The 13448-nt window shown below is 34.5% G+C and overlaps 1 protein-coding gene across 1 annotated transcript; it reads left to right on the forward strand.

The window, feature by feature from the left end:
- The first annotated feature begins 268 nt into the window (after positions 1-268).
- On the forward strand, positions 269-8503 carry LOC133680097 (vacuolar fusion protein MON1 homolog). The gene is made up of 14 exons (XM_062102922.1): positions 269-994; positions 2723-2802; positions 2911-2982; positions 3101-3140; positions 3583-3684; positions 3815-3936; positions 4837-4969; positions 5114-5205; positions 5678-5759; positions 5948-6012; positions 6845-7147; positions 7262-7353; positions 7843-7907; positions 8330-8503. The coding sequence occupies exons 1-14, from the start codon at positions 557-559 to the stop codon at positions 8423-8425; spliced, it is 1782 nt and encodes a 593-aa protein (XP_061958906.1). The 5' UTR covers positions 269-556; the 3' UTR covers positions 8426-8503.
- The last annotated feature ends 4945 nt before the right edge of the window (positions 8504-13448 follow it).

The raw sequence follows: 13448 nt of genomic DNA on the forward strand, positions 1-13448 counted from the left end.
ATATAAAATATTCATAATAAATTTTAAAAGAGAAATTTTCTTACTAGGAATTTTTTTTAATTGTTAAAATACAAAATAAGTAATTTATTTATAAAAAAATAAGAACATTAAAGAATACTATATTGTCATAAAAAAACAAAATGCTAAACTTAAGAGTTATAAAAGTGCAAAATACTCATTCAATATATATAATTTTACATTGCATAACCCATTAAACCTTTTTATTTCATTTCTTAGATTCCATCATTACCGTTTTTTCTCTCTCTTTTTTTTTAAAATCACATCGTCATAATAAGCTAAGAGGACAGAGTAGACCCGACACATGTAAAGTCGGATCCAAGTAATCCACCTACTGGTCAGAGCCTCGTCTCTCGTGTCTCTCTCCCTCTTTTGCAACGACGCACCTAATCGCAGAGACCTCGAATCCAACAAAAAAACCGACTGGTAGAGACCTAACAGCCAACGCACCCGAAATGATATAACAGAGACCCAAAAAGACAAAAATAAAAAAAACCCTCTCTTCCTCTTCCTCTATCGCAATTACGAAATTCCAAATATGTCCTCATCCGATTCCAACTCCTCCTCCGTTGACGATCCCAACCCTAACCCCAAGCCTTTGGATTACCAATTCGATACCCTAAACCTTGAACAAGGATCCGGTAGCATCATCATCCAAAACGACGACGACGAAGAAGGACGACAACAAGATCAAGGCTCCTCTGTAAATGGATCGCTGAATGTAAACAGTAACAATCACGAACAAGATGACAGAATTGGCCTCGTCAGGAGTGTCGTGGTGACGCGGACGAACTCGGAGGTGGAAGTGGACGTGAACGGGCCTTCCAGCCCGAGCAGTAGTGGATACGCCGGCGAGAGAGGGAGCAGTGGCGTCAGTGAGGATGATGAGATACAGGAGGTTGCAATTGATAGTGCTCTCCATGAGGTTTTTGATTCACAAGCTGCCTGGTTGCCTGGCAAACGTCATGTCGATGAGGTACTCTTTGGTTTTTCACCTTTATTTTTCTTCGTATTAAAAGCATGGATTAATTGTGAATTTTTTAGATTACTGATTGTTAATAGATTGAACTTGGTGGAATTTACTATATCTATGCTGAAATTTGATTTGTGAAACTTTGAACAAAGAGAAATTAGCTTTGTAAATTTCCTGTTTTTGATACTGAGTAGCAAGGTTTCTATGCAAAATTGATTAATGCACTGGCATTGTGGTTAAAGGAAGCTCATAATTAAGACTCTGGGTCTTTGTTTCTTGACCTCCTTGCATGGCCTGTGTGGATGAAAATCTTTATTCTCCATTAGGGGTGGGCCTTTTTATACCTCTAGATAGATTTATCTGGGAATGGTGCTGGTGTGATATTTTCTTTGTTTCTTTTCTTAGTTTTTACCTTTCTAGTTATGGGAGAGAGCATTATAGGTGGTTTATAAGTTTTGATTTTGACATGTAGACCAAAAATCAGTTTTGCTGCTGGATTCTTTAGAAGTCATTATTGTAAAGAATAGTTCTCCTTAAAAGTATATGCTTTTGTTAGTTTTGCTTAAGATTTTCTTAGGTATCAGAAGATTTTATTAATTAAAAAAAAAAGGGCAGAGTAGTTATGCTTAGATGTTTGCCAAACTTGACTGGGTTTGTCAAGCAATAATTTTCTTTAAAACACATGCCTTTGGAACCATGTAACTTAAATTTGAGGATTCTCTTGTGTTTTAAAATAGTGGGAGAAGGTTCTCATCAACAAGCAATAGAACATGAACCAAGCACCCACTGAATTTCACATACTCATTGAGGGATGCCAAACAGATTGTCTAAAGGTCAATGTGCAAAATATGTGACAGCCATTACCCTCACATAGGCCTGCTGACTTGATTAATAGCATGTTTCATCTAGAGAATTTTAAATCAAGCAATCCAACAAGCACTGATTTTTGTGCTGGAAAGTTTATTAGAAAATTTTGGAATAGGTAAAAAATTCCTGTTATCCTGCAATTTTAAGAACATTTTCATGTTTGTGTGGTGTTATTTGCACAGTTAACATGAAAAGGAAAAGGGCAAAACAAGCCATAATTATTAGCCAGTCCCTCAATAATTTTGATCTAATGCCTTTTATTGTGATCACTGAGGGGAGACAGTTCTCAGTTTTGGAATGGACAAATGATTGGAAACTAAGCTTCAGGACAATCCTGACTGCACCCGCAGAGCTTCAGGACAGGGCTTTGACACCTTCTCTTCCCTGTACCCAGTTGCAATTGCATTTGCATTTGCCAATCTTTTCATCTTCAAATTGAAGTTCCAATATTGTTTTAGCCATATCAGAGTCTTGCGAAAAGCTCGTCTTGTACATTGTGCTAATGTGGTCATTTATTTGTCAAATTGAGGAGAAATTATTTTAGTATCCCAACACACACAAATAGTCAAAAGATTGGTCGAAGGAAAGAAAGCAAAAGCACTTAATCACAAGAAAAGCAGAAGATAGATAGAAAGAAAGAAAGTAGACTACAGGAGCCTTTAAGGACACATGTATGTATTTTGCATTGTTTAAGTCCTGGTTGTCGGTTACTAGTGAATGATATTTGCATCATTCAATGATTAAGCATATATCTGAAATTTCATTTCAATTGTGTATGTTTATCATTTTTACTTACTGTTTGTACATGACAAAAAGAAGACTCCTGCAATATTACACCCTGTTTGATTAATAAATGAAGTGCAGGATGATGCTTCCATATCATGGAGGAAAAGGAAGAAGCATTTTTTTATATTGAGTCACTCTGGAAAACCAATATATTCCAGGTTTGGTGCAACTATTTCTTATTCATACTGATGCAAACCATAGTGTAATCTATCACCTTTTGTTTCAGTGTCTTAGCTTTCTGCTCAAATTCTTTTATTAACTTCCAGATATGGAGATGAACACAAGCTAGCAGGATTTTCAGCGACACTGCAGGCCATAATTTCATTTGTGGAGAATGGGTACTGGATGAACCCGTGAACTCTCATTTTCTTCAATGACCATCCTTTGAATTCCTATTACTCTAAAGTGCATTCTTTTGAGGACTTACAATAGATTCATTCATTATTTGCTTTTCAGGGGGGATCGTGTCAAATTGGTTAGGGCAGGAAAGCACCAGGTTTGTTCATATTTTATCACGAGGCCTTCAAAAAATTGATCCTCTTCTTCGTTGTCTAATCAATCCTTTGTTCTCTGGGACCTAGATCGAAAATAGAACCTTTTTTTGTCCTCCTGCAAATTTAATTTGCCCAAGCTCTTTTATTTTTCAATCATTAAAAAATAAAAGAATATACTCTTATTTTTTGGAGATGATTTTAAATAGCTCCAAGTCAATATGCTACTCCAAAGTTTTCATAGCAATTTCCTCAATTGTGCATGTGTTTTGTGGAAGCGTCTTCTCGAAGCTCTCTGGTCGGTGAAAGACCGAAGAGCATCTACCTCAAACAAACCAAGTCTGTTACTTCTATCTTGTTGGAGTGGGATTTCTTAGTAGGAGCATGAGATAAATCTACTTAACATCTACCAATTTGTGAACTCCGAATGTTTTCTTTTGGGTTCAGGTGGTTTTTCTTGTAAAAGGACCAATTTACTTGGTGTGCATCAGCTGCACGGAACAGCCATATGAATCATTGAGGGGGGAATTGGAGCTTATTTATGGTCAGGTAGCATTAATTCCACTACTCCACTTTTCTATGTGCTGACTTTCTAATTATGTTTACATTTTTTGAAATGGATCAAAAACTCCTCTCCTGATGTTCATATTTTCTTATGTTTTTTGTCTAAATGATGCAGATGATACTCATTTTAACAAAGTCGGTTAATAGATGTTTTGAGAAAAATCCAAAGTTTGATATGACTCCATTGCTTGGAGGAACGGATGTTGTCTTCTCATCTCTCATCCATTCATTTAGTTGGTTTGTTCTCTGCTCCCTTTTCTCATGGCTCCTTTTGCTGGTGTTGAAAAATAGAAATATGTCTCTGCTTCTGATGGTTGGAGTTCTTTTTTTGCTGCTTGCTTTGTTGATTTTGTGGGAGTCTTTAAATTGCTGAAGCAAAACAGTGGATCTCATGGATGCAGATTTATTAATTAAGACCTCTCTGCTTTAATCCCCATACCCAAAAGAAAAGACACATTGTTGTAGATTGTGTATGAACAATGTGACAGAACTGGATATCTTTCTCTTATCTTTGTAATACAAGAAATGTGATTAAGGCTAAATATTGTTCTTATAAAAAACTCTCTTATAATACCTACCAAAATAACCTTCATAATAAAAAGTTTTAAGAACTTGTACTCAGAAGTTACGATTTGTACTTGTTCTGTTCTTTTTATAGACAATGCTGACAAATTCTAATATGTATTAATTATTAAGGAACGAGCAAAGATATTTGGTGGCCAACTGTCTGGATTGGCAAGTAACTATCCAAAAAACTAAAACCCGCCCATTCAAGCCAGTTTGGGTGGATGTTCGTATGGTTCTGTTGCCATCTCTGGTAACCAGAAAAGCAGTGGTATTAGTTGAACTATCCTATCTATTTTAGGTAGACAATATTGCTAGGTTCTTGAACTATGATAGAGGTTCTGTTCCCCATTATTTTCCCTTGTCATTGACAATCGGTGAGTTGAAATACTTATTTTTGTTTTCTCCCGCTTTACAAGAATGTAATTGTCTGTCATTTTCCTGTTTGTTTTTATTGAATTATTTAAGTGATGTTTTCATTTCCTCTTGTCCTGAAATAAGATGCAAAGTGCATGTCTTTGTACCCCTATTTTAAATTGGATGGTGCTGGAATTCTTGCTTCTTTCTTGTCAGGAATCCAGCAACATTTCTCCATGCATACACTTGTCTTCCCCTTGCTTATGGAACGAGGCAAGCTGCAGGTGCTATACTGCATGATGTTGCTGATTCTGGTGTTCTCTTTGCAATATTAATGTGCAAACACAAAGTAAATACCTGCTCTTTCCCCCATTCTTCTTGTTTTCCCCCTTTTTTGGCTTTAAGAAACATCTCTCTTAAAAACTGCGTTTATTTTCTAGTTTGAATTTCCTTTAGTTGCTGTAGCCCTTTTTTACTTGAGGCTTCATTTCAGGTTGTTAGTCTTGTTGGTGCTCAAAAAGCTTCTCTTCATCCTGATGACATGCTGCTACTTTCCAACTTCATAATGTCTTCAGAATCATTTAGGCAAGTAAAATGGACTTTCATTAGACTTCTGTTATCCCATTTGTTTCTCTCTCTGTTGAGAAATCTTGTAGTCTCTTGTTAAGAACCTGCTATGGGCATTTTGATGGTGCAAAGTGACTTTGGAATTTTCGATAGGCTAGTACCTCTGTTTGTAACAATTGAATCTCATCTCCTTATGGGTTTTTGGTTTTTCAATTGCTCTGAAATCAGCAATGCCACATTTGAGCCCAAAGACGTCAGTGAGCTTCCAAGAGATGGCATTTCCAAGTCCTTTCTCACTAGTAGTTGTTATTTCTATCCTAACCTATGGATGGCACTTCCAAGTTCTTCCAATAGAAAATGAATGGGTCACAATAATTTAAAACAGAAAAAGTTATCTCTCATTAGTGCTTGTTATTTCTATCTTAACTTGGTGGCATTTCCAAGTTATTTCTTGAGACTCTGGCTGACATGTTCTTTTAACTTTATGCAGGACATCTGAATCTTTCTCGCCAATTTGCCTGCCAAGATATAACCCAATGGCATTTTTGTATGCTTATGTCCGTTATCTTGATGTGAGAGAAATTTTGTTTAACAGCATTTCTTCTTGAGCACATTCAATTTCATACTCCTGTTTTTCTGGACAGTGATTGTAGGAGACAATCGATATATACAATTTTTTGATCCACATTAAATGATGTGTTTGTACTTCTAATTGTCGTCAGAGTTGATAGAAATTGGCATGACCTTAATCTTGTTGCAGGTTGACACATACTTGATGTTGCTTACCACTAGTTCAGATGCCTTTTATCATCTTAAGGATTGCAGGTAAGCAATTTACTCTATGATTTGTGTATTTTGGATTGAGATAAGTGGAGGGAAATTGAGCTTATTTAGGTATTTGATTCATGAGAATTGCTGAGAGGAGAAAAATGACAAGTTGTTTCTCTTTGAAAGAGACTTTCAGAATAAGTGAAGAGAGATGTTTTGGTGTACTAACTACTTTTTTTCCCACATGATCAAAATCCATGTGATATACAATAATAGCTTAAAATGTAACTTTCTTTTGGACAAAAAAGTCAAACTTATGCATTATTCAATAAATTCCCAAATCATCAACTTAAGTGATAACCAGAGCTACATCTTATTGTCTCCTAATGACTGAACCTTTATTGTATATTTTCACCATAAATTACGTGTGCAGGATTTTCTTATACTAAACCCAAATTAATTAAATTAATCATTGCTTAGATTTTATTGTTAATACAAGTTGAAATGCCCATTGCAAGTGAGCAGTTACAGTGTTAAAAATAAGGAAACAAATAATCCCACTAATGTCAAGTAAAGTCATTACTATTTCATCACTTTTACTTTGCTTATTGTTGAAATTACATTGAGATCAGTAAAAGTTCACTTCTCGTGACTTTAATATTTCTAACACTGTTAGGAACTTATTTTACGGGGTATGAAGGTGTTTTAGAGTTCAAATTACCTCGCAGTTTCTACCTGATTTTCAGCATGCAATAAGAGTGGTAGGAGTTGGTTTTATTACCCAATATGCTTTTAATGAAATTAAATCTTAGTTATCATGGAGTGCGTGGTTCTATTAGTTTTGTGTTCTCATTTTATTTTGTATTAAAAATTTTGACAATTTTTATAGGATTCGTATCGAAATGGTTCTTTTGAAGTCAAATGTTCTTAGCGAAGTTCAGAGGTCCATGCTGGATGGTGGGATGCATGTTGAGGATTTGCCTGCTGATCCATTGTCTCGTCCTGGATCTGCTTCTCCTCATTTTGGGGAGCATCAGGAACCGACCGATTCTCCTAGGAGATTTAGGGAACCATTTGCTGGGATTGGTGGTCCTGCTGGACTTTGGCATTTCATATATCGTAGTATCTATCTGGAGCAATATATATCTTCTGAGTTTTCGGCACCAATTAATAGTCCACAACAGCAGAAAAGGTAAAGCTGCTGAATCTTTGGGTCTTTTTGTTGAAAGAAATTTCAAATGGCCTTCATGGTTGACCATGCTTTGGTCATCTGCTATCAGTTCAAAACTAAAATCCTCATTTGCAGATTGTACAGGGCTTACCAGAAACTTTACGCTTCGATGCATGATAAAGGCAATGGGGCCCACAAAACACAGTTTAGAAGAGATGAGAATTATGGTAAACTATGTTTTATTTATGTTATGTTTTTTTAAAAGAAAAAAATTATCAGATCCACAAAGTACAAAATATATCAATGCGTGCATTTATATGCTCCATAGTTTATGAAATATGGAAGATCTATTAGTATGCATTTATCTATAGTAAGCACAAATGAAGAAAGTGTTTTCTTGTCTTGGTAGACGTGCTTTTAAATATCCATTTTGCATATATATAATATTCCTTCAAGGTGATGGTGGCAGTAGATTTATGGATCAAGCAACTTATTTCTGTGCATATAACTTAGAATTTGAATAACCATGCTAAATATCTTGCAAAGGTCATTTTTATTGTTCTGATTGATGATTGATATTTTGTTCAACAAACCTCATTTTCTGCTGTCTGAAATTCTACCCTAATCATGTTCCTTGATGTTTGTTTCAATGGCTCAATTTTTAGCACTAGTTCAAATTACTTTCATGGTGAAATTGTATCTACTTTGTGTGACAGTTCTCCTCTGTTGGGTCACCCCAGATTTTGAGCTTTACGCGACATTTGATCCACTTGCAGACAAGGTTTGACATTTTCTCATGCATGTTTAAGTTCTTCCTTTGTATTCTAAAAACTGTAGACAACTATAAATTATAATCTACTATCGAACAAGATATTTCTTCGGCACACCATATAAGCTTCCAGGATCATTAATTGTGAAGGGCTGAAGGCCAAGCTCATTATTGTTTTGATGTCCTCATAATTTGGAGGGTGACCTGTTCTCCAAATTCCAAATTGATCTCGTGTATTCTCATTTTTTTCATTATTATATTCTTGTTTCATTTAAAATACTTTTATCTTAATTATGTTGCTGTGATCAGACTAGATCGTTCTGCTTGCTGCTCCTCTTAAAATAGCTCTGCAAATGGATTGCATGGTCCTTCTTGGTATATTTTTGGCACAATCTGGATGCAATGCTGACTTCTTAACTGTATTGAATTTGCAGGGTTTGGCAATAAAGACTTGCAACAGGGTCTGTCAATGGGTGAAAGATGTTGAAAATGAGATATTTTTGCTGGGAGCAAGCCCCTTTTCATGGTGACCCCAAAAATATCTTGTAACACAGCATGTATACTAGGGTTTGTTTATTCAATAAAATCCCACATTTAATTTCTGTGAATCTCACGTTTAATTTAAGCATGCAAATAGTTTACCAAAAATCAGTTTCATTTACTTTCTAAAGGCTTGCATATAGTTGCATCCTCATGTTGTTACCAGAAATTGTAGTAGTTCTTGCAATATCAGATCGTTGGCAGAAACTCAATGAATATTAGATTTGGTATACACTCCTGTGGACTTGGGTATAAGTTCGGAAGCCAAAACTTCCACGTTTTTCTTCTTTTTTAAGCCTAGGCTTCCAGAGTATTCTTGTTTGTTTGTTTCAACGTAGAAGTGAAGAACTCGAGGAACACTTGGACCTGATTATACGACTCCCGCCTGTAAATCTGCCGCTGGGTGCTATCAGAACATCTACAGATTGCAGGTCAAAGCTAACCCTCAATTAAATATGAAATAAAATTTGAGATTTTTTTCCCTTGTTTATCCATTTATCAGGACAACAATATAATTGTCAATATAACAAGTCTTTATGTTGATTACTGACGATTTGATCTAGGTTCCATAATTTCACTAGGCAAGGATCTTTGCTGAAGTGAAGGTTCAAGACTCTGAGGAAATGTCCGGTTGATGATACTTTGAAAAACATAAGCTAGCTAGGCAGTTTTATTCAAAAGAAATCAAGATGGTTTTGAATCATTATTTAAGCAAAACCACGTTTTCTAAAAAAAATTTAAAAAAATTTATTTAAAATTAATTTTTTAATGTTTTCATATTGTTGTTTAGATGTGTTGATGTTAAAAAAAATTTTAAAAATATATTATTTTAATATATTTCTGAATTAAAAACACTTTGAACTGCAACTGCTATCATATTCTTAATTACCTTCTTAATATAACTAAATTTTATAATGGGATGTCAACTCACCTTCTTCTTTTTTTTGTAATTTTATTTTTGAATATTTGCTTGATTTTAAATATCTTTATAAAATATTTTGGTTTGTCTTTTATAAGGTTATTGTAGTTTTAAATAAATATTCTAAAATTTAAAAAGTGTTTGATTTTATAAATATTGATTTTTTTATTATATAATTAAATAAAAAGTAATTTTTAAAATTTAGTGGAGTTAATAACTCGAATTATAGGTTTGATAAATTAAAATCCAAAGCTCCAGTAAATTAAATATATTTTTATTTTAATATTAAAAAAAAATTATTCTACAAGTCATTTGAGTTCCATTAAAATAGTCAAATTAACTGGATTATCTCAAAATAACTAACGCAATTTAATTTTAAAAGAAAATTTAAAATTTACTTGTTCAACCGGTTTAACAAGCCCATTTTTCATTATCTAAGACCGAAGTCAAAGATTGCTCCAACGTTCATTTCATTTCAAATCTATGCAGAGATCCTCCGCTGCAAAACAAATTCAAAGCTGAGCCTTACAAAAAAGGAACATGTCAAGATCTTAGCCTCACCTGCCTTATTTCTTCTTCTTTCAAATCATCTACTTGACAAAAATGTAAGCCAAAAATCTCTCCTATCAAATTTTTCCTTCCCTTAACCAAGCCTGGAAAATCTGCAATTGAATTTAACCATGTATTTGTACGTGTCTATTCTTTTCATTGCAAAAGGTAATTGTTTCAAGGGGTTCGACACATGCTAATTATATAGGGAGTAATTAGTCATTAAAAATTAGACGATAAATCTAAGTAGTAATTGTTACACATGTTTCTTTCAAGTAAAGTTTCAAATTCAAATATTATGAATTGAGTACATTATTACTAGAAAAACTTTACCTTTTAGTAGCCAATTCAGCTCAACTAAATTAGTTGGGTTTAATAAATTTTTAGATACTGGAATTTTGGATTGAAAAAAAAAACACAGTCGTGAAATATAAAGAGGACCCGTCTAGCTCCCTTATGGCACAAGCAATCAGCTCAAAAGAAGTGAGACTAGTTTTGCTTCAGCAATACTCCCAACCACCACCAAGAAGTGCAGTGGTGGCACCTTTACCCTTCATGGTGAAAAGAATAGGGCAGGGAGAGTGAGATGAAGTGATGTAAAAAAGTGATATACGCAATGAGTGTGGTGCTCAAGCAAGAGAGTGCCATAGAGTCTCTAAATTCGGGTGGGCCAGGTCTCCACTTCAACGACACCAGCCCCCCCGAAAGCAATGCCACGTCATCACCCCCATTGATTTACGCAACAATTTTTGTTTTTTGGAGTCGGCCCAAAAGAGTCGGGCCCACATGACTGGACCTGGACGGGGCCCAGAAGGGATTAAGAAGAAGTGGCATGATTCCTTTTCCTGCGAGAAAAAGCAATGGCTCGAGGGAAAAAGGAGACAGGAACCCTCCATCCACCCATAACAAGGGAGGGAGGAGGAACAAATCCAATAAAAACGAAGAATTGGCAAATAATAATAATAATAATAATAATAAAAGTAAGAAAGAAAAGAGGGGGACAAAGTGGAAGGATGTTAATCCCATCACCTAAAGCTTAGAAAAGAATATATATATATATATATATATATATATATATATATAGCCATTTGACTTTGCTATATCCCATCATCATATGCATTTGATTTGTACTTATATGGATTTTGTTTTTTATGGGAAACATGGACCTTATTTATGTATCCATAAATTAAAATACAATAAAATAAATAAGTGTCAATCACAGACCAACTTTTACTCTCTCTGGACGTGCTGGTGTTTTCAAACATGCGGTTTGTATTTTAGCCCTGCCAAAGATGGCCATGGATGGAGCTCTCAAATGACCTTTAATTCATCTTCAATTGCTTCGAAGCAAAAACTTGGTAACAACTTATTACTTCAAAATGGAGAAAATTAATCTAGCTTATGGAATTGTAGTCATGATACCTCGTTCTTCCAAAATCATTTACTTGCTACCTTGAATGAAGTAATTAGGAATGTTCAAAATAATATGTTAATTTGTAATATTTATATTATTTGATCCTATCCCATTTATCAAAGTTAAATAATATAAATATTACATGTAATAACAAGTTAAAAAACTTGAATAAAATTTTCAAATTCAATCCAACTCGTATTAAAAATCTATTTAGCAATGTGGTTATGGTTGCTTTTCAAATAACTTTTCGTGATGGAATGTATGTTAATGATGTTTTTTTATTTTTAAAAAATTATTTTTAACATCAGCACATCAAAACGATTTAAGACATACAAAACATATTAAATTTTAATAAAAAAATAAAATTTTTAAAAAACACGATTTTAAATTTAAATTATTTGTTACAGCTTATAACATGTTTGGAGCAATTTATTTAACTTAAATCTTAATTTCAATTAACTGAACACATAAAAATGCTCAATTCATAAATATACGTAATAATTTGTAAAATATCAAAAATTAAATGATAAGCTGATACATTACCCAACTAAATTTATAAACGCCCCTGGAATCAATGAGCTTATGATTCGTTAATTAATCATACAATATTTTCAAAAAAGGTTTTCTATTGCTTCAAGTTATTATTCTGCGCCTCATGAAAGCATTTGGATCCCGAAAGCCATTATCCGAAATAAGTTTTTATTAGATTCTAATCCCAGGAGCGTTAATTGATTCCTGACAGACTAGTTATGGCGTCCCCACACAAAAAGCAACAAATGCTGACTTTCTGGATCGATTTAAATCTCTGAATGCTTTTCTTTTTCTTCGCCATTTTTACAGTACTTTCATCCTGTAATCATTTCACCTCTGAAAATTACCATTTCATATCAATAAATGCCATGCATGACCTTTGTACTCGGGTCAGAGATAACTTGGATTTCTGCTACACAATCGTGGAATTGCCAGACGTCGGAACAAAATGCGCATCTAAATATGAAGAAGCACTTTCTGGGTTCAGTGGGAAATCGAGGGTCTGATCTGCTTGGACGGCCGGTAAAGTATCATCAAATGTCGACATGGCAGCTGCTGATCTGTCTTCTGTCTTCGAATATGCCTGCTTTCCCACCATTTTTTTTTTTTACTTGTAAAGATGGATGCTCTTTCCAAACCCGCTTCCGACCTCGCCATTAAATGATAGAAACATTAAGCTATATATGTCATTGTCTACCAACTTGAATCAAGAAATGTCCCAACAGAGAGACAAAAAAAGCTTGTCAATATCCCTCAGATTTTACACAATCATGCTTTCGAGAATCCAATATATGTTCACTTACTGATTAAATCAGAAAAACTCTTTCCAGTCTCGCTCTGATGTCTAAGGACGGGTACTAATCTTTCTCAACTGAAAGTCTGAAAGCTACTGCTTTCCAAATATCCAAATTCATAAACTCTAATTGCAGGTCTTATACTGGCTTTTTTTTACACATTTCTTTTATTGTAAGATGAGCATATACTGTCAGAATTCTTCCCTTCTTTTGAAAGATCATGGAAATGTCGGTAACCTAATAAATCAGACTTCGAAGACGCCTGCCAGAAGTCACGCTCCACCCCGTGAACTCTTAAAAATCAGCATCTGTTTAATTATCACGAAGGATGGAAATGGGGGAGGAATAGAAGAGTAAACTGGGAGGATAGAGAGGAGAAAGGAAGTAACAAAAACAAAATCAACTGAATGAATCGATAAGAAAGCAGTCGCGGAAGAAGGAGAAATAGCAAGCATGTCACCCTCTAGCAACCATGCATGTTATCCGAGGTAAGAAAAACCCACGTCAAAAAGCCCCCCGGCCCCATGAAAACATAGAAAACTAACCTAAAGCAGACCATAGAAAACGAAAAACTCAAGCACACATAATTAGGCAGCAACAAAACCAAACTAAAGAGTAAAAACAACATAATTCAAAACACCAAAACCAATATATATTTGAACAGAAAAACCTAAAAACAACCGGGCAAAAGTAAAAGATGTTGGAAAAACAATGACCATATTTGGAAAAACATAACAGAAGGAATCTAAAAAAACAAAACTAGAAAGTAAAACAGCCAAAAGAGCGTCAATGCCAGCATACATGTA

This window comes from Populus nigra, chromosome 19, assembly GCF_951802175.1.
Source record: "Populus nigra chromosome 19, ddPopNigr1.1, whole genome shotgun sequence".
Classification (NCBI taxonomy): domain Eukaryota; kingdom Viridiplantae; phylum Streptophyta; class Magnoliopsida; order Malpighiales; family Salicaceae; genus Populus; species Populus nigra.